General features: G+C 43.6%; 1 protein-coding gene across 1 annotated transcript in view; it reads right to left on the reverse strand.

The window, feature by feature from the left end:
• sema5ba (sema domain, seven thrombospondin repeats (type 1 and type 1-like), transmembrane domain (TM) and short cytoplasmic domain, (semaphorin) 5Ba) overlaps positions 1-18,839 on the reverse strand; it is a 182,563-nt gene that overhangs the window by 12,999 nt on the left and 150,725 nt on the right. The window contains 7 exon segments of the mRNA XM_070437637.1: positions 1,532-1,702; positions 3,567-3,779; positions 8,998-9,223; positions 9,630-9,777; positions 10,106-10,249; positions 11,295-11,476; positions 11,881-11,998. Coding sequence (XP_070293738.1) covers positions 1,532-1,702; positions 3,567-3,779; positions 8,998-9,223; positions 9,630-9,777; positions 10,106-10,249; positions 11,295-11,476; positions 11,881-11,998 — 1,202 coding nt within the window.

An 18,839-nucleotide genomic window follows, 5' to 3' on the forward strand; every position in this document is an offset into this window, starting at 1 on the left:
GTCTGGTTCATCCTTGGGAGCAATTTCCAAATGCCTGAAGGTACCACGTTCATCTGTACAAACAATAGTACGCAAGTATAAACACCATGGGACCATGCAGCCGTCATACCGCTCAGGAAGGAGACGCGTTCTGTCTCTTAGAGATGAACGTACTTTGGTGTGAAAAGTGCAAATCAATCCCAGAACAACAGCAAAGGACCTTGTGAAGATTCTGGAGAAAAAAGGTACAGAATAATCTATATCCACAGTATAACGAGTCCTATATCGACATAACCTGAAATGCCACTCAGCAAGAAAGAAGTCTCTGCTCCAAAACCGCCATAAAAAAGCCAGACTACGGTTTACAATTGCACATGGGGACAAAGATCATACTTTTTGGAGAAATGTCCTCTGGTCTGATGAAACAAAAATAGAACTGCTTGGCCATAATGACCATCATTATGTTTGGAGGACAAAGGGGGAGGCTTGCAAGCAAAGAACACCATCACAACCGTGAAGCACGGGGGTGACAGCATCATGTTGTGGGGGTGCTTTGCTGCAGGAGGGACTGGTGCTCTTCACAAAATAGATGGCTTCATGAGGTAGGAAAATGATATGGATATATTGAAGCAACATCTCAAGACATCAGTCAGGAAGTTCAAGCTTGGTCGCAAATGGGTCTTCCAAATGGACAATGACCCCAAGCATACTTCCAAAGTTGTGTCAAAAATGGCTTAAGGACAACAAAGTGAAGGTATTGGAGTGGCCATCACAAAGCCCTGACCTCAATCCTATTGAAAATTTGTGGCCAGAACTGAAAAGGTGTGTGCGAGCAAGAAGGACTACAAACCTGACTCAGTTACACCAGCTCTGTCAGGAGGAATGGGCCAAAATTCACCCAACTTATTGTGGGAAGCCTGTGGAAGGCTACCTGAAACGTTTGACCCAAGTTAAACAATTTAAAGCAATGCTACCAAATACTAATTGAGTGTATGTGAACTTCTGACCCACTGGGAATGTGATGAAAGAAATAAAAGATGAAAGAAATACTTCTCTCTACTATTATTCTGACATTTCACATTCTTAAAATAAAGTGGTGATCCTAACTGACCTAAAACAGGAATTTTTGACTAGGATTAAATGTTAGGAATTGTGAAAAACTGAGTTTGAATGTATTTGGATAAGGTGTATGTAAACTTCCGACTTCAACTGTATGTGTGTATGTGTATATATACAGTGTGTATGTATATTATTTTACTGCTCTAAGGATGTAGTTATTGTTTGGATAACCTTATTTACTATTATGTAGTGATTTTTACCTTAAAAATTTTCCAGTCTTTATGCGATGCGCAATGCAGAGAACACCAGAAGAAGAATTATGATTTAATTACCACAGTAAATTATTGTAATGTTTGTTTATGTGTCAATTAATCCCATAAGGGATGGGCCGCCAACTGGCGATTTGACACGGAAATAAAATGTCATTCATTCATTCATGTAAAGAACAGGGAAGCCTGCGACTCTGATGGATGTGTGTGTGTCTTTGCCTTACCGTCACAGGTGTGTGTGTTGCACAGCGCTTCCTCAGTGTGTAGGCCAATACAGATATCTCCTCCGTTGACAGGGCTGGGATTGTTACAGGATCGGGTACGCTGATAGTGCCCTCCACCACAGGGTACCGAACACTGAGACCACGACGACCAACAGGACCAGGCTCCACTCACTAGACGGGAAAACACACACACACACACACAAGGTCAGATACCTCTTTCATCACCAACTAGGCAAAAATCAACATATGAAATGCTATCCTCTTCTAGCTGCAACAGACACACATAAAGTCTACGTAGAAGACCAGATTGATCAGCCCATTAGAAAACGACTAAGACTCCTGCTGCCCATGGTCTCTATCCATGTATGTGAGTAAAACTCATCAGAACAACTACCCTGTGCTTAAAATCCTTCTATAATGACTGTATTTAGTGTGTTGTCACTTCCTCACATATTGGCAGTTGCAGTCAGTCTCCCCTTCTGTATGAGAGTGTTTGAGCTGAGAGAGTGAGTGATGAGTGGAGAGAGGTGAGTGGAGCTGGGGTTGACCCGGACCCCTCGTTTCTCTGCTCTAGAAAACTAAATTAGACAGTAGGGACAGTGAAATGTGGCATGCTTGCTTTGGTTGCCTCAAACTGCTCTGACTGTCTGGCAACAACCATATTTAAGTTCACTATTTAAGTTCACTATTTTGTCTCATAAGTAAATAAAGTGTAGCCTGTACATGATTGCACTGGTCATTTTGATGTTTGATTTTTATAGAAAATGTATTATAGCTTGTTCTGCAACTACATGCAGAACAATAACACTTATTATTTTCAAATGAATGAATTTTCAAATGAATGTAATTAATGAAAGCCTTGAGCTTAAGCACTAAGTATACACTTTTACATCATGGTGATGGGACTGGGAGGGACATTATGGAGAAAGAATAAAATAGAGCGAGTAAACAGAAGCCTTGAGGATGTATGATAACGGTAGATCAAACAGGACCAGGTCTCGTTATAGACATTTCTCTCTAACTATGTCCACCTCCATCTCACTATTGTCAAATCAATTTTCTTTAACTGTCTCCCTTCCCTCTCTCAATCTCTCTCACAGTCTCTCAATCTCACAGTCTCTCAATCTCACAGTCTCTCAATCTCACAGTCTCTCAATCTCACAGTCTCTCAATCTCACAGTCTCTCTCTCTTTGTCCCTCTTTCTCTCAATCAGTACTAATATCTCTCTCTGTGTCATTGTCCCTCCTTCTCTCAATCATTCTCTCTCTCTCTCTCTGTCAATCAGGTACCCCCCCCCCCCCCCCCCCCCCCCCCCCCCCCCCCCCCCCCCCCCCCCCCCCCCCCCCCCCCCCCCCCCCCCTCCCAAAGTCACATAATATACAACTTTCAGAGGCACAGAGAGATGGCATGCTGATTCATGGTACATCATTCAGAGACAGAGGATAATAGGCTGGCATACACAGCCAGTAAACTTATGTAGGTAGCAATGATCAGTGACCAGTCATAAAATATACACTCAAGGGATGTGTTCATCAGTGATTCACCAAACATAAAACATTCATACAGTCAGTCAGTCTGTCCACATTCCACTTACATGAGTGTTAAGAGCAGAGCTGGGTTGAGCTGAGACGAGGTGCAGTTAAAGCAGGCCACATGATTATGGTGATGATGAGGTGCTTTAGTTCAAACCCTGGACTGACTCAGCTACTGAAACCAAGGACTCGTCTTAGCAGGGTTCTGCTCCGCTGCCATGCTAGCCATTAGCTAATTAATGATTCCCTCAGCATTATTTTATAGGACTGGCATTAGCATTAGCATACATGTCTCTCCCTTGGTGCTGTGTGTTAAATTGTGTATTATGCCAACCACAACTGGAGATAATTGGTATGTAGTTATGGGAGCAGTGTGTGCATGCGTGTGTGTGTGCGTGCGTGTATACCTGCCAGACTGAAGACCGTCCCAATAGGCAACTGTGCATAACAGTGTGTTTGTGGATGTGTACTTGTGTGTGTGCTTGTGTTCTTTCCCCTTTACCTGGGCAGGCCTGAGAGTTGCAGTCTTGGTACTCTACGGGCGAACCCCTGCAGGCTGGGGGGGCAACCTTGCCCTCTGGCGTGGCACAGGTACGCTTGCGGGTACGGTACCCTTTGGCACAGTCCTGGGAACAGGCGGACCACGTCTCCCATGACGACCAGCCGGAGCCCGCCACTCGTACCACAGGGGTCCTCAGGAGGTCCTCCACGAGAGCTATAGGAAAGGGTTAATACACAGGTTACTGGTCTACTCAATACACTTCACCACCTCTACTTCTACATTACACTGGTCATAGAGTACTACGGTAGCAGTATGTTATAATATGTCTATGGAATAGCTCACACATACAGTGGACAGATTACTGAGACCAGGCCAGGGGACCAATTGCTGTCCTTCTGCTGTCCTTCTGACCCCCTGTCCTCCTGTCCTACGGTCCTCCTGTCCTCTTGTCCCCCTATTCTCTTGTCCCACTCTTCTCCTGTTCCACAATACACGTCACTTCCTGTTGAACGCGGAACGAGGAAGAGCTAGGTTTTGTTTGTTTGGAAAGTTTGTTGTTTGAAAGTGTATTGGAAAGTTATTGGTAGCTACCTAGCTTCTTAGTTTGGACTAAGAAGCAGTTGGCGGCAGTTGCTGGGACTGCTTGTCTCTTTCCAGTGATCCTGCCAACCAAGGACTGGTCTGACGAGCTATTTGGCGTTGCAGGTAGCCTAACTGCTAGCTAGCAGATTATCAAGCTAAAGAGGTTTTCTTGAACGCGGCCCGCAACGTGGTTAGCCATTGTGGCTGGGACCGTAGATTGTCCCTGGTTTGTGGCTGTCTAGATCCCTGCTGTTTGTTGTTTTCAATTTTCCCCGTGACCTGCCCTGTCTTGAACAGTGAGGAGTAACAACGTAACCTAAGTTGCTAGCTACCATGACAAAGACCAAAACCGGCGGTAGTACCGTTGAGGACAGTGGTGTCTCTATCACACGTGGAGGATCTTTTAAATGAACAAAAAGAGACCTACAAGCAGTTGTTACAACAACAAGAAATAGTTTCAAGTGTCTTGTCCAAATACTGGTGGAGTCAACTAATAAAAGAATGGACAACCTGACCAGAGAGGTCCAGGACCTGAAGAACAGTTTGCAGTTCTCCCAGGGTCAGCTCGATGAGTTGAAACAGGAGAACAGCAAGACGCCAGCAATCTGTAAGTCATTGAGAGAGGACGTCAGTTCTGTGTGTGAATCCATGATAACAATGACAGATAAATCAATTTTGAGGGACAATCAAGCGCAGAACAACATGGTTGTGGACGGAATTGCAGAATCTCCACGAGACTTGGACGGAGTCTGAGGACAGAGTGAGGGAAATGATCTCTGAGAAATTGAAGATGGACCACAGGAAGATTGAGGTGGAGCGCGCCCACAGGACTGGAAAATACACCACCGGCCCAGGTGATAGGCCCAGGCCGATAGTGGTTAAGTTCCCTTGGTTCAAGGACAAGGTAGCTGTTCTGGAAAGAGCCAAGAACTTGAGCGGAACGTATATCTTCCTCAACGAGGACTATCATTTACATTTTACATTTAAGTCATTTAGCAGACGCTCTTATCCAGAGCGACTTACAAATTGGTGCATTCACCTTATGACATCCAGTGGAACAGCCACTTTACAATAGTGCATCTAAATCTTTTAAGGGGGGGNGATTACTTTATCCTATCCTAGGTATTCCTTAAAGAGGTGGGGTTTCAGGTGTCTCCGGAAGGTGGTGATTGACTCCGCTGTCCTGAAGCTGTGCTGTGCGCCAGAAGAGGAAAGAACTGATCCCAGCCATGAAAGCTGCCTGAGCGCGTGGGGACATTGCTTACATCCGCTATGACAGGCTCATTGTCCACCCTCCCTCCCAGGAGCCTCAACCCCGTAACACACACACACGCACACGCACACACACGCACACGCACACACACACACACACACACACGCACACGCACAAATTGTTAAATGGACTGCTAAATGTATGTTTTTTTTAAATCTTGCTTTGTCTGCTCTTTTCAGTATTATGTCTATCTCTGATAAGCTACCCAGGAAAGAGCTGAAAATATCCCATATTAATATATGTAGCCTTAGAAATAAGGTTCATGAAATCAAAAACTTAGATAATTAATTTGACGATACATCAGTAGCAATACAAGGATGTAACATTTATAGAAGAGACTGAAATGCTTATGGGGGAGGTGTTGCAGTATATATTCAGAGCTATATCCCTGTAATGCTTGTTATTGAAGTGTTGTGGTTGCAGGTTCACTTGGCACACTAAACCTTTTCTTTTGGGGTGTTGCTATAGGCCACCAAGTGCTAACACTCAGTATCTAAATAATATGTGTGAAATGCTTGATAGTGTCTACTTTCTTGAGGACCTGAATATTGACTGGTTTTCATCAAGCTGTCCGCTCAAGAGGAAGCTTCTTACTGTAACCAGTGCCTGTAATCTGGTTCAGGTTATTAATCAACCTACCAGGGTGTTCACAAACACAACAGGAACAAAATCATCCACATGTATCGATCACATTTTTACTAATACTGTAGAACTTTGTTCTAAAGCTGTATCCGTATCCATTGGATGCAGTGTTCACAATATAGTGGCTATATCCAGGAAAGCCCAAGCTCCAAAAGCTGGGCCTAAAATAGTGTATAAGAGATCATACAAAATATTTTGCTGTGAATCTCATGTGGATGATGTTAAAAATATTTGTTGGTCTGATGTGATTAAGGAGGAGCATCCAGACGCTGCACTTGATGAATTTATGAAATTGTTTCTTCCAATTATTGATAAACATGCACCTGTTAAGAAACTGACTGTTAGAACTGTTAAGCCTCCATGGATTGATGACGAATTGAAAAACTGTATGGTTGAAAGAGATGGGCAAAAGGAGTGGCTAATAAGTCTGGCTGCACATCTGACTGGTTTACTTACTGCAAATTGAGATTTTTTTTTACTAAACTCAACAAAAAGAAGAAGAAACTTTATTATGAAGATAATATCAATGTCATAAAGAATGATGGAAAAAAACTTTGGAGTACTTTAAATGAAATTATGGGCAGAAAGACATTCAACTCCATCTTTCATCAAATCAGATGGCTTATTCATCACAAAACCATTTGATGTTGACAATTATTTTAATGAGTATTTCATTGGCAAAGTGGGCAAACTTCCCACGACAAGCATTGAGCAACTGTATTCATTTATAATAAACAAATAATATAAAAAACAAATAATAAAAGAAAAGCAGTGCAAGTTTGAATTGTGTAAAGTTAGTGTGGGAGAGGTGGAAAAATGATTGTTATCGATCAATAATGACAAACCTCCTGGCATTGACAACTTAGTTTGAAAGCTACTGAGGATGGTAACTGACTCTATAGCCACTCCTATCTGTCATATTGTTATTCTGATCCTATAGGAAAGTCTTTGTCCTCAGGCCTGGAGGGAAGCCAAAGTCATTCCGCTACCCAAGAGTGGTAAAGCGGCCTTTACTGGTTCTAACAGCAGACCTATAATCTTGCTGCCAGCTCTGAGCAAACTGTTGGAAAAAATTGTGTTTGACCAAATACAATGCTATTTCTCTGTAAACAAATTAACAACAGACTTTCAGCATGCTTATAGAGAAGGGCACTCAACATGTACTGCACTGACACAAATGACTGATGATTGGTTGAAAGAAATTGATAATAAGATTGTGGGAGCTGTACTGTTAGATTTCAGTGCAGCCTTTGATATTATTGACCATAACCTATTGTTGAAAAAACGTATGTGCTAAGGCTTTTCAACCACTACCATATTGTGGATTCAGAGCTATCTATCTAATAGAACTTGGAGGGTTTTCTTTAATGGAAGCTTCTCTAATGTCAAAAATGTAAAGTGTGGTGTACTGCAGGGCAGCTCTCCAGGCCCTCTACTCTTTTCCAGTTTTACCAATGACCTGCCACTGGCATTAAACAAAGCATGTGTGTCCATGTATACTGATGACTAAACTATATACGCATCAGCAACCACAGCCAATGAAGTCACTGAATTAACAAAGAGTTGCAGTCTGTTTTGGAATGGGTGGCCAGTAATAAACTGGTCCGGAACATCTGTAAAACTAAGAGCATTGTATTTGGTACTAATCATTCCTTAAGTTCTAGACCTCAGCTGAATCTGGTAATGAATGGCCTGGCTGTTGAACAAGTTGAGGAGACTAAATTACTTGGCATTACCTTATATTGTAAACTGTCATGGTCAAAACATATAGATTCAATGGTTGTAAAGATGGGGAAAGGTCTAGCCGAAATAAAGAGATGCTTTGTTTTTTTGACACCACACTACAAAAACCAAGTTCTGCAGGCTCTAGTTTTGTCTAATGTTGATTATTGTCCAGTCGTGTGGTCCAGTGCTGCAAGGAAAGACCTAGTTAAGCTGCAGCTAGTCCAGAGCAGAGTGGCACGTCTTGCTCTTCATTGTAATCAGAGGGCTGATATAAATACTATGCATGCCAGTCTCTCTTGGTTAAGAGTTGAGGAGAGACTGACTGCATCACTTCTTCTTTTATAAGAAACATTAATGTGTTTAAAATCCCAAATTGTTTGCAGTCAACTTCCACACAGCTTTGACACACACACTTATCCCACCAGACATGCCACCAAGGGTCTTTTCACAGTCCCCAAATCCAGAACAAATTCAAGAAAGCGTACAGTATTATATAGAGCCCTTATTGCACGGAACTTCCTTCCATCTCATATTGCTCAAATAAACAACAAACCTGGTTTTAAAAAACAGATAAAGCAACACCTCACGGCACAACACCTCTCCCCTATTTGACCTAGACAGTTTTTGATATCAGTATGCATTGATATATAGGCTACATGTGCCCTTTTTTAAAAATGCATGTAGTTCTGTCTTTGAGCTGGCATTAAGTCCGAGTGGTTAAGTTTAGGGCTAAGGTTTAGGGAAGGCTTAAAACCAAATAATAAAAAATTACACACTATTACCTTCAAGTATCATCAGTATTATTAGTATTCTCACGGCTTGCTAGAGAATTGTGAATTGCCGTAGCGCATTGGTCTAAGCAACGCGCTCTGGCTCCGAGCATCATGAGTCCGTGCCCAATGCTGGGCTTTTTTTTTTTTTTTTTTAATTGGTGAGCGTAGAGGAAGGCATATATTGATGTTCTCAAGACCTTTTCAAACATCTGAAATCGCCATATATTTCTAGTGATCAGTCTGATCACCCAGGGGGAGATACAGTGTGGTGACTGTGTCAGGGCAGTTTTACCCCCACAATGCTTAGAGAATAGCCAGAGAATAATGATTGGTGTTGGACAGGTGCATCCTTTTCATCCATGCCTCACTTGGTGTAAAGCCACACCAATGAGTTAGCTAGCAACACCCAAAGCCGCTATGATTGACAAGCACTCACTGTCAGTCTCGCAGGTGGCCATGCCGTCGTTGGGGCAGAAGCGGGTCTCTACTTTGCGTCGTCCAATCTGCAGCTCGTGGGGGTCTGCCAGCTGGGCGCGGCACATGTAGCGCATCCTCTGCTCTTGGCGTGCTCCGCCCAGCGTCACGTTGACAGGCATCCACGGGGTCCAAGGGGTGTTCCTCTTCACCTCTGGACACGCCTCCAGGTTACACGCCTTGTATTCCTGGAAAGGGGGAGAGGTAGAGGAGGCGGGGGAAAGGGAGAGGGAGAGACAGAAAGAAAGATAGGTAATTATTTTAAAATATATATTTTTCTCCATTTTTTACTGAGAGTTATTTGGCTGCTTCATAACACTTTAATTGGACTCATAATGAAATTAACTAAATCCTCAGCTTAGAGCATGTTTGAGAGTCCACTGTGGGAAGCCCAACTTGACTGAGAGGAGGGGGAAAGGAGGGAAAGCATTTCAGCTCAAACTGAATTTCAGTCAACTGAAACCAGTCAAAACTGAGCTGAACCGTAACTTCACACATCCCACGGAGAGAAAGGAGTCTTGTATGAAAGGGAAGGTAAGTATGGCATGGATTTGTTCATGCCTGTGTGTCTGTGCAAGTGTGTGTGTCTCATACCAATGCACAGCCTGGGCAGCTGTTCCCGTTCTCACAGCTTCTGACCCTGGAGTGGACCCCTCCTCCACACTCTGCACTGCACTTAGCCCAGCCACCCCATAGGGACCAGAAGATAGGCTGGGGACACGACACACCCTCGTTACAGAACCTAGAAGAAGTGGAGAGGAGAGAAACTTTATTGTCCATTTTGTGAGAAATTGACATTTGTATTCTGCCTCACATGAGAGGCACTGGCGTGTGTAAGAGGACTGACATTTACCTAAGACTGTCATACCCCAAAAGATACTGACGACAGATACTGTTACTGAAAAGTGCACATCATGTCTCATAAATGAATCATAAAGGTCATTCCTTCATAAATGGCAACCATAAATGTTTGAGAGTTTTGCTCTTTTGAGTCAAACAAACACTGTTGAATTATTTGCCAAAAAAATTCACATTGCTCTCTCTCAAATAGACCTTTCATCTCCTCTCACCTCTCGTCCCTGACCGGGCCCACACACACACGTCCCCCATGTCGGGGCGAGGGGTTGTTGCAGGAGCGCTGGCGCATCTCAAACCCTGTTCCACAGGTGGTGCTGCACTGTCCCCATGACGACCATGGTGTCCATCCTCCGTTTCTATGGCAACAGAAATGTGATGTTATTAAAGAAGGTTTAAAGAATCACAAACATGCCAATACACCATTTCAGCTTCCTTCAAGCACTCAACATACTTATGATCATGGCCATCATTTGTTATTATGAGAGGGATGAGACACAACTTGCTCAGGAGCTAAATGTGACACCAGAAACACATTCCTTTGCTCCAGGAGTGCCACACCACTATGGCTGACCCTGTAAAACAACACTGCACCTATCTGGTGTATGCGACTTCTGGCTCAAACACAATTCAATTTCTCCACCCTGGGTTTAATCTGGCGAAGCTATGAAAGGCTGTCCGCCACACACAACTCCGGCAATTTGTATATGAGCAGTTCTCTCACACTAATGATAATTGGACCTGGGTTTAATCTGGCATAGCTATGAAAGGAGCTCCGCCACTTTGTGTCTGAGTTGTAATGGTTAACACACAACACACACACACACACACACACACACACACACACACACACACACACACACACCACACACACACACACACACACACACCACACACACACACACACAACAAAGCATCACACACACACACACACACACACAGCTACCTGCACATGAAGGAGCCGGCACTTTGTATCTGAGAGCTGTTCTCTCTCAGTAATGGTGATTGACCAATTTCCTTAGACACAGACGGTACAAGACCTCTGAGGGGAAACTTGGATGTCACCTACATTATTTAATCAAAACCCTGTTTTGTAGACATACCTCTTATCCTGTCAGAATGCTAATTCTCTCGCAGCCTGAGTACAATGCTGCATGTCTGAAGATGCATCTGAAATGGGACCCTATTCTCCATAGTGCACTGCTTTTGACCAGAGCAGATGTCCAATATCCACACTAGCATTCTAAGCATACTGCTTAGAATGCATGCCCAATACATTGCTTCATACTATGTAGTATGCTAGTACGGACAGAGAGACTAAGTAGTGCACTATATAGGGATTTGGGTGCCATTTGGGACACACAGTGAGTAAGATTGGTGTGGTTGGTTGGTGGTTCTACATACCTCGAGCAGTTGGAGACTTCGATGGTGGACCCCTCACAGTTCCTCCCACCACAGCGAGCAGAGGGATTGTCACACGCCCTGGAGCGACACAGACAGGAGCTGGTGCCGTCGCCATCGTCATTGCTGCATGTTTGCCACGTCGTCCAGGGTCCAAAGCCGCCATTGGTGGTCTGGTTCCTCAGCTAAAAAGTCAGACAGGACAGAGAGAGACTAGAGTGTCAGGGACTGGAACGGACAGGATGCCATCATTAATCATGTGGTACTGCATGACAACAACCAGGAAAGACCCTTGAGGTAAAAAAAACATATTTGCGAGAGCGGCCTGGACAAACTGTAACAATGTCACACCAGGACCAGGGTCCTTGAGGAGAGTTGACATAGCACAAATTTGTTAAAGTGTCAGACTACTGTAGGGCCAGTCCTCAGGAGAGACCAGACAGAGAGGAGGTATTCCAGGGTGTCAGCCAGCCATGTTGCCATGTGGCAGGCAGTCCCATGGGGTTATGGGGGATTGTGTAACAGTGACAACAGATGCAATGAGGAGCGAGGTGGGAGAGGGAAACTGTGGGTCCCTGTTGGCTCTTACCGGACACACAGTGATGTTCTGACTCCACTGGCTCATGTTGGAGCTGTCCTCTAGAGTGGTGCAGCGTCTCTGTTTTCTGTCCCAGCCACAGTAGGGGTCCCGTGCCTCCAGGCATAGCCTACAGGGGGCAGGAGAAAGGAGGAGGGGAGAGGGACATAGGGAGGGACTATTATAGTATTGTAGCTACTATTCTTATTTTTGTTGTTGCTGTTATTTTCATAATTGTTATGTGTATCGCTTCACTTTGGCAACATTGACCATATCATTCTTACCAAGCATATACTGTGATCAAAAACTGTAAATTATATGGTAATTTAGGTATTATCAACAGGTAAAGTACCGTTTACTGCAGCATCGTGTAAATGCATCGTGGGAAAATGTTATGGACAGGGCAAATCATTGCTGTATTTTTAATGGTACTGTAATTCCACCCCACAGAATACAGTACCATACTGTATCATTGGATCGCCAAAAACCCTTTGACTTCTAGTGGGTGCATGGTTGTGTTGTTTCTGGCTCATTAACATATTTTGAGGTTTGCCTTGTAAGAGCTATATTTGTTGGACCCGTGAGTGAGAATGCTGTATCAATGTAACTTGCATGTGATTATACTGCACCATCAATTCAAATAGAGGACAGATTTGAGTGGCACCAAGTCTTAAACATCTTCACCTCCCCAACACAAAGATACAAACACAATGTCAACCACTCCACCAGACCAACCATGACTAACTAATTGATGGACTGATGTTACCTGTGTGTTTTTTTATTGAATGAATTTGTTTGTATTTCTCTTGATGTCATTAGCTTAAGTTGGATTGATTAACTTTTGCTTAATTGTTTATTATTTAGAATTGTAACTAAATTGATTAAACATTTTTATTATAAAATCATTTTTGGAAAAAACGAATAAGTTGACCTTAAATGGTTGAGTATTTTGCCATCTCCTTTTGGTCGGTTTTTCCCTGTATTCGCTGCCAGTTAGGAAGCCTTTGTTAAGTTTCTAGAAATGCAATTGATATAAATCATCAAAAATGTGTAAACACTTTATCTAGCAGCCAACATGCTTGCACCAATCCCTTGTAATTACAGTAAAATACTGTGAAATACAAAACCCTCCTCTAAATGAATTTCATTCATTCATCCATTCATTCATTCATCCATTCAACTCCCATATCTACTGGGTGAAATTCCACAGTGTGCCATCGCAGCAGCAAGATTTGTGACCTGTTGCCACAAGAAAAGGGCAACCAGTGAAGAACAAACACCATTGTAAATACAACCCATATGTATGCTTATTTATTTTCCATTGTGTACTTTAACCATTTGTACATTGTTACAACACTGTATATATATATAATATGACATTTGTAATGTCTTTATTGTTTTGAAACTTCTGTATGTGTAATGTTTACTGTTAATTTTTATTGTTTACTTCACTTTTGTATATTATCTACCTCACTTGCTTTGGCAATGTTAACATATGTTTCCCATGCCAATAAAGCCCCTTGAATTGAATTGAATTGAGAGAGAGAGAGAGAGAGCCAGTCAAAGCAGTAAACACAAGCAGAGAGCCTCCATAGAGCTAAGACTACTGCTAACAGACCAGACCACACAATGGCTGGTCATAAACTCACACTCCCTCCTGACACACAGCTCGCACCCCTGTGATTCTAACAGAGCATCTGACTAGAGGTAAACAAATCAGCCCGAGTATCTCCCCTCACCTCCCCTGCCTCCTTCCTTCCCCCTCCCCTCGCCCCTACCCCCTCACTCAGAACACCACACATGAACCAAATAGTGATTAAATATGTTGTAAGCTCCCAGTAAAACAGGGGCTTAATGAGGGGTAATTAATTCTAAACCCATTAATGATGAAATTAAGCTGTGAGAGACAGAGAGAGATAGAGAGACAGAGAGCAGGAGAGAGAGCTGGAGAGAAAGAGAGAGAGAAGAGAGAGCGACAGAGAAAGAGAGTGAGAGAGCGAGAGCGAGAAGATCTTACACTCTTAGATGATAATGTTATTTTTTAACACATCTGTGTGTCTAGTTAGATCCGACACATGCTGCATTACTTTAAACACAATCACTGTTTTGATACAACATAATTTGTGTAAAAGTTTCAACACTTTTGGAGTCAATTCCTGCAATTAAAAGGGAAGTGAAGTGACAGCCTGGAGTGAGCCTCAGCCAGTCAGCAGGAGGAATATGAAACAAGAAGCAAGGTATCTGAATGAGCTGAACATTTGAGGCTAATGCGGAGAGGACATAGCAACATTTTATTCCTGACTTATTCTTTCAGACAAGTTTTCAAGAAGTAAGGCTAAATAGGCAAATTTTACCATAATCATTCTCATTATCATATTTCCCAGCATGCTGTACTGCAGGTAGATTTTTTTGTGGGGAGGGGTAGTTTTTAATATCTGTGTCTTTGCATGTATATTGATTGATTAATCATATGCCACACAAAGATAAATAACATAAATTTTTCTAAACTAATCAGTTAGTTACATTTTTTTTCACCCATTACTGAAATGGCTGTTCCAGTTTAAATCGCTTAGATTCTGAGGAGACTACCTATCTAAGATAGGATCAAAGTAGTGGATTGGAGTAGTGGGGTTTTAATGAGTGTAGGGCTAGTTGGAAGTGTGTTTTTGTATTTTCCATTTTGTATCACAAAGTATAATGGATTTCTATTATAGTCCAGTTGGGGGTGGTAATGCAGTCATTCTGAATGCAGGTTGTGTGAATAAAAATTGAAGTTGTTGGAGTGGCAGGTAGCCTAGTGGTTAGAGCGTTGGACTAGTAACCGAAAGGTTGCAAGATCGTATCCCCGAGCTGACAAGGTAGAAATCTGTCATTCTGCCCCTGAACAAGGCAGTTGAAAATAAGAATTTGTTCTTAACTGACTTGCCTAGTTAAATAAATGCAAAATAAAAATATCTGAGCACTGGCGGGACTCCAATAGGAGTTACACATCTGGAAGGGATCGCTGGAAGGGATCGCCTCCCATGGGAACAGGTGGAGGCAGCCAGGAGAGCGGAGGCAGCAGGAAAGGGGAACCAGCGGTACGAGGGAACACGGCTGGCAAGGAAGCCCGAGAGGCAGCCCCCCCAAGAAATTGGTGGGGGGGCACACGGGAAGTGTGGCAGAGTCAGGTTGGAGACCTGAGCCATCTCCCCGTGCTTACCATGGCGAGTAAATGCGGGAAGCGTCCCGCATTTACCGGGTGGAAGCTGGCATCCAGCCAGAACGGGTGTGGCCAGCTCTGCGCTCGAGACCGCCTCCACGGCCCAGTGTATCCGGTGCCTCGGCCAAGGACAAGGCCTCCTGCATGTCTCCCCAGCCTGGTGAGTCCGGTGCCTGTGCTAAGTCCTAACCCTCCTGCATGTCTCCCCAGCCTGGTGAGTCCGGTACCTTCTCCCAGAGCCAGTGATGATCCATGACACGAAGCCTCCAGTGATGATCCATGGCACGAAGCCTCCAATGATGATCCATGGCACGAAGCCTCCAGTGAGGATCCATGGCACGAAGCCTCCAGTGAGGAGTTATGGCACGAGGCCTCCAACGAAGGCCGTCAGTCCGGAGCCTCCAGCGAAGCCCTTCAGTCTGGAGCCTCCAGCGACGCCCTCCTGTCCGGAGCCGCCGGGGTCTCCCTCCTGTCCGGAGCCGCCGGAGTCGCCCTCCTGTCCGGGGCCCGCTGCGAGGGTCCCCAGACCAGGGTCGGCGGCGAGGGTCCCCACCAAAGTTGGCCAAGCCAGAGGTGGAGCGGGGTCTGCGTTCCTCACCAGAGCCGCCACCGCGGGGAGATGCCCACCCAGACCCTCCCATATAGGTTTAGGTTTGCGGCCGGGAGTCCGTGCCTCTGTCAAGCCCTGACTTTAGTTATATTTGCTTTCTTTATTATTTGGTTAGGTCAGGGTGTGACAAGGGGTGGTTTGTTTAGTTTTGTATTGTCTAGGGGTTTTGGCTTGTCTAGGGGTTTTTGTTATATATGGGGATTTTGTATTGTCTAGGGGTTGTAGGTTTATGGTGGCCTGAGTGGGTTCCCAATCAGAGACAGCTGTTTATCGTTGTCTCTGATTGGGGAGCAAATTTAGGTTGCCATTTTCCATGTTGGTTTGGTGGGTAGTTGTCCATGTTTAGTTGCCTGTGAGCACTACGTTGGCGTTTCGTTTGTTAGTTTGTTAAGTGTTCTTTGTTGAATTAAAATATGTATTCCAATCGCGCTGCACCTTGGTCCACTCCTTTAAACGGTCGTGACAGGTAGTTATTTTTGGCCACCCGTGATTGGGAATGCTGTAACAGTTTATTAGAGGTAGATTTTTGCCTTTAACAAGGTAAAAATGGCTACCATAGCCAACAAAAGTCTGATCTCAGGTACAAAATTGTCAGAGTAGGTTTCCCTGGACTGTGTATCTAACTAGCACTAACATGTTTGAAATCTTTCAAGAATGATATTTTGCATGTACAGAACTTTTTGTATATGGAGCAATAAATGAATGTAATAAATGTTTTTTCTTTTTTTCTACACGTCTTCCCCAGTCATTTACAGAATTTTAAAGATGCTTTAAGTGGAATAAAACACAATATGTGGAATAAAACATTATTTAACACATCCGTGTGTCTAGTTAGGAATGACATGTTACTTTTAACAATCACTGTTTACAAAAATCTACACTCATGTTTTAAATGTGCCAACATGGTGATTGTCTTAAAAGTAACACAACATGTGTTGTTTCTAACTAGACACATGGATGTGTTTGAAAATATCACATATTTTCTAAGAGGGACAGGAACAGAGGAAATGTGTTGACCACTTGTTGTAAACAACCCTTACTGCCTCCAAACAACCATTACCGCCTGACTCCCAATCGCCTCTCTAGCAGACCTGGGTTCAATAGTATTGGAAATAATTTGAAATACTTGATTGAGCTTGCCTGTTGCAATGTAACTAATAGAAAACTCCCAAAAAGCAAAGCAAACGCTCAAAGTATTTAAAATATTTGAACTCAGGTCTGCTCACTACTGACTCCTTGTACAGCTTCCCTTCAGCCCCCTTAGCTAGCAGGGATAGAGAAAGGGCATTGTGTTCTTGGCACTGGCTGCTTGGTTCATTTCAATGGGGCCTCTGGTGTTTCAGCTAGGAGGTTGAGGCAACACTGTTGTGTTCATACAGAACACACAGCCAAGCCTAAGGCAAGTCCTACAGCCTGGTGAGGAAGGTGTTCTAGAGCCTAGGGAGGCCATTGTCCTGAGCTGACATATTTTACCAGCCTGTATCAGAGCCGACCTGACACAGAGCTACAGGGAGGAGGGGGAAGGGATCCATGTTTGGAAGAGTGCCATGTTGTTGCGGTGACCTCCATCAGACAGAAAGAGGAGACCCCTACGTTATGCCATAGCTTTAAATGGTGGTCAATGAGAGGATGAAGACATGGCAAACATAACATGTTTGATTACTTGTAGCTGCATCACCAAAAACTGTTAGTTTGCATTCTGTTTACCCAGACACATAGACAGACAGAGTCTAAACACACACTTAGGAAGCCGGGCGGATGTGCATAATAATTAAGAGCAAAGCAGATATCTTTCTGAGAGAAGAATAAGAATACATAAGGACGTGCATAGTAAGAACATGGTGCAGATCTGAGGTCCAACCCTCTGTTACAGGTGAGCCAGATGTCAGGCCCTCGGGGCACGCACACCCTTTCAGCTAAATCACTATAGCTGAAAGTTTACCCCCGAGCTCATTAATTACAGACACACACACACACACACACACACACACACACACACACGGATGGCCGGGCCAGCGATGAAAGCCAGCCATCCATGTAAGCTCTTAAGACTATGAAAATGCGGCAGCTTGGAAAGAATGCTGAGATGGCGGTTTTTGACGAGCGCAGCGAGAGAGAGCGGGAGCGAAGGACAGTTTACCAGAGAAAAGATGAGAGGAGAGCTGTCCTGACGTACTAACACCACCACAGGGCATCACAGCTGAACCATCTGCTCTCCTAACCCATGCCAGTTTACTGAAACACTCGGCCTCAAAGGAAGCTCTTAGATAAAGGGCTTGGAGGAACTGGTGGGATTGAGATCACTTCTCTTTCTCTCTTTTTTTGTATATTTTTTATTTTTATTTTTAAATTATTCAACAGAACAATAGAGTACAGCAAGTGTAAGTACTACAACAAAAGGTATTTCAAACCTCCCCACCCCCCAAAATACAAAAAATATTAAAACAATGATAAATTACAAAATAAAAATTATAAATAAATACAATTTTAATTGTAATAATACTAATAATGACTAAATAAGACAAATGACAAGAGAGATCAAAATAAAACAATACAAAACAGTACATTACAGCGAGACAATAGCTACATTGATCTACATCGACTCCAATGGAAGCGTTTCAATATAGTCCAGTAAGGGTTAACATATTTTCACAAAGTAGTTGAATTTATTTCTTAAAGCATTGGTAATCTTCTCCATAGGAATACACTTATTCATTTCAGAGAGCCGTCTTGTAATTGGGAGAGGGGATGGGAGAGGGGATGGGTGAGGGGATGGGTGAGGGGATGGGTGAGGGGATGGGTGAGGGGATGGGAGAGGGGATGGGTGAGGGGATGGGAGAGGGGAATCTGATTTCCATGTCAATGCAACACATTTTCTTGCAGTGGCAAGAGAGGTTTCTGTCAATTAGATTTTGAAGTTATTCCTCAAATTCACATTTGTGAAGTTACCCCGAAGGCATATTTCAGGCTCAAGTGGGAAAGGGACCTCCATAATAAAGGCCAGGGTGCCACAAACATCATGCCAGAAGGCTTGTCATTTAGTACACTGACAAGTAGAATGCAAAAAAGTTTCTTCTGTTGTTCTAAAACACATTTCTGATATTTCAAGGTGTAACCTCTGAGGTGTCAGATAGAGTTGGTGGAGGAAGTTGTAATGGA

This window comes from Salvelinus sp. IW2-2015, linkage group LG36 (genome assembly GCF_002910315.2).
Source record: "Salvelinus sp. IW2-2015 linkage group LG36, ASM291031v2, whole genome shotgun sequence".
NCBI lineage: Eukaryota > Metazoa > Chordata > Actinopteri > Salmoniformes > Salmonidae > Salvelinus > Salvelinus sp. IW2-2015.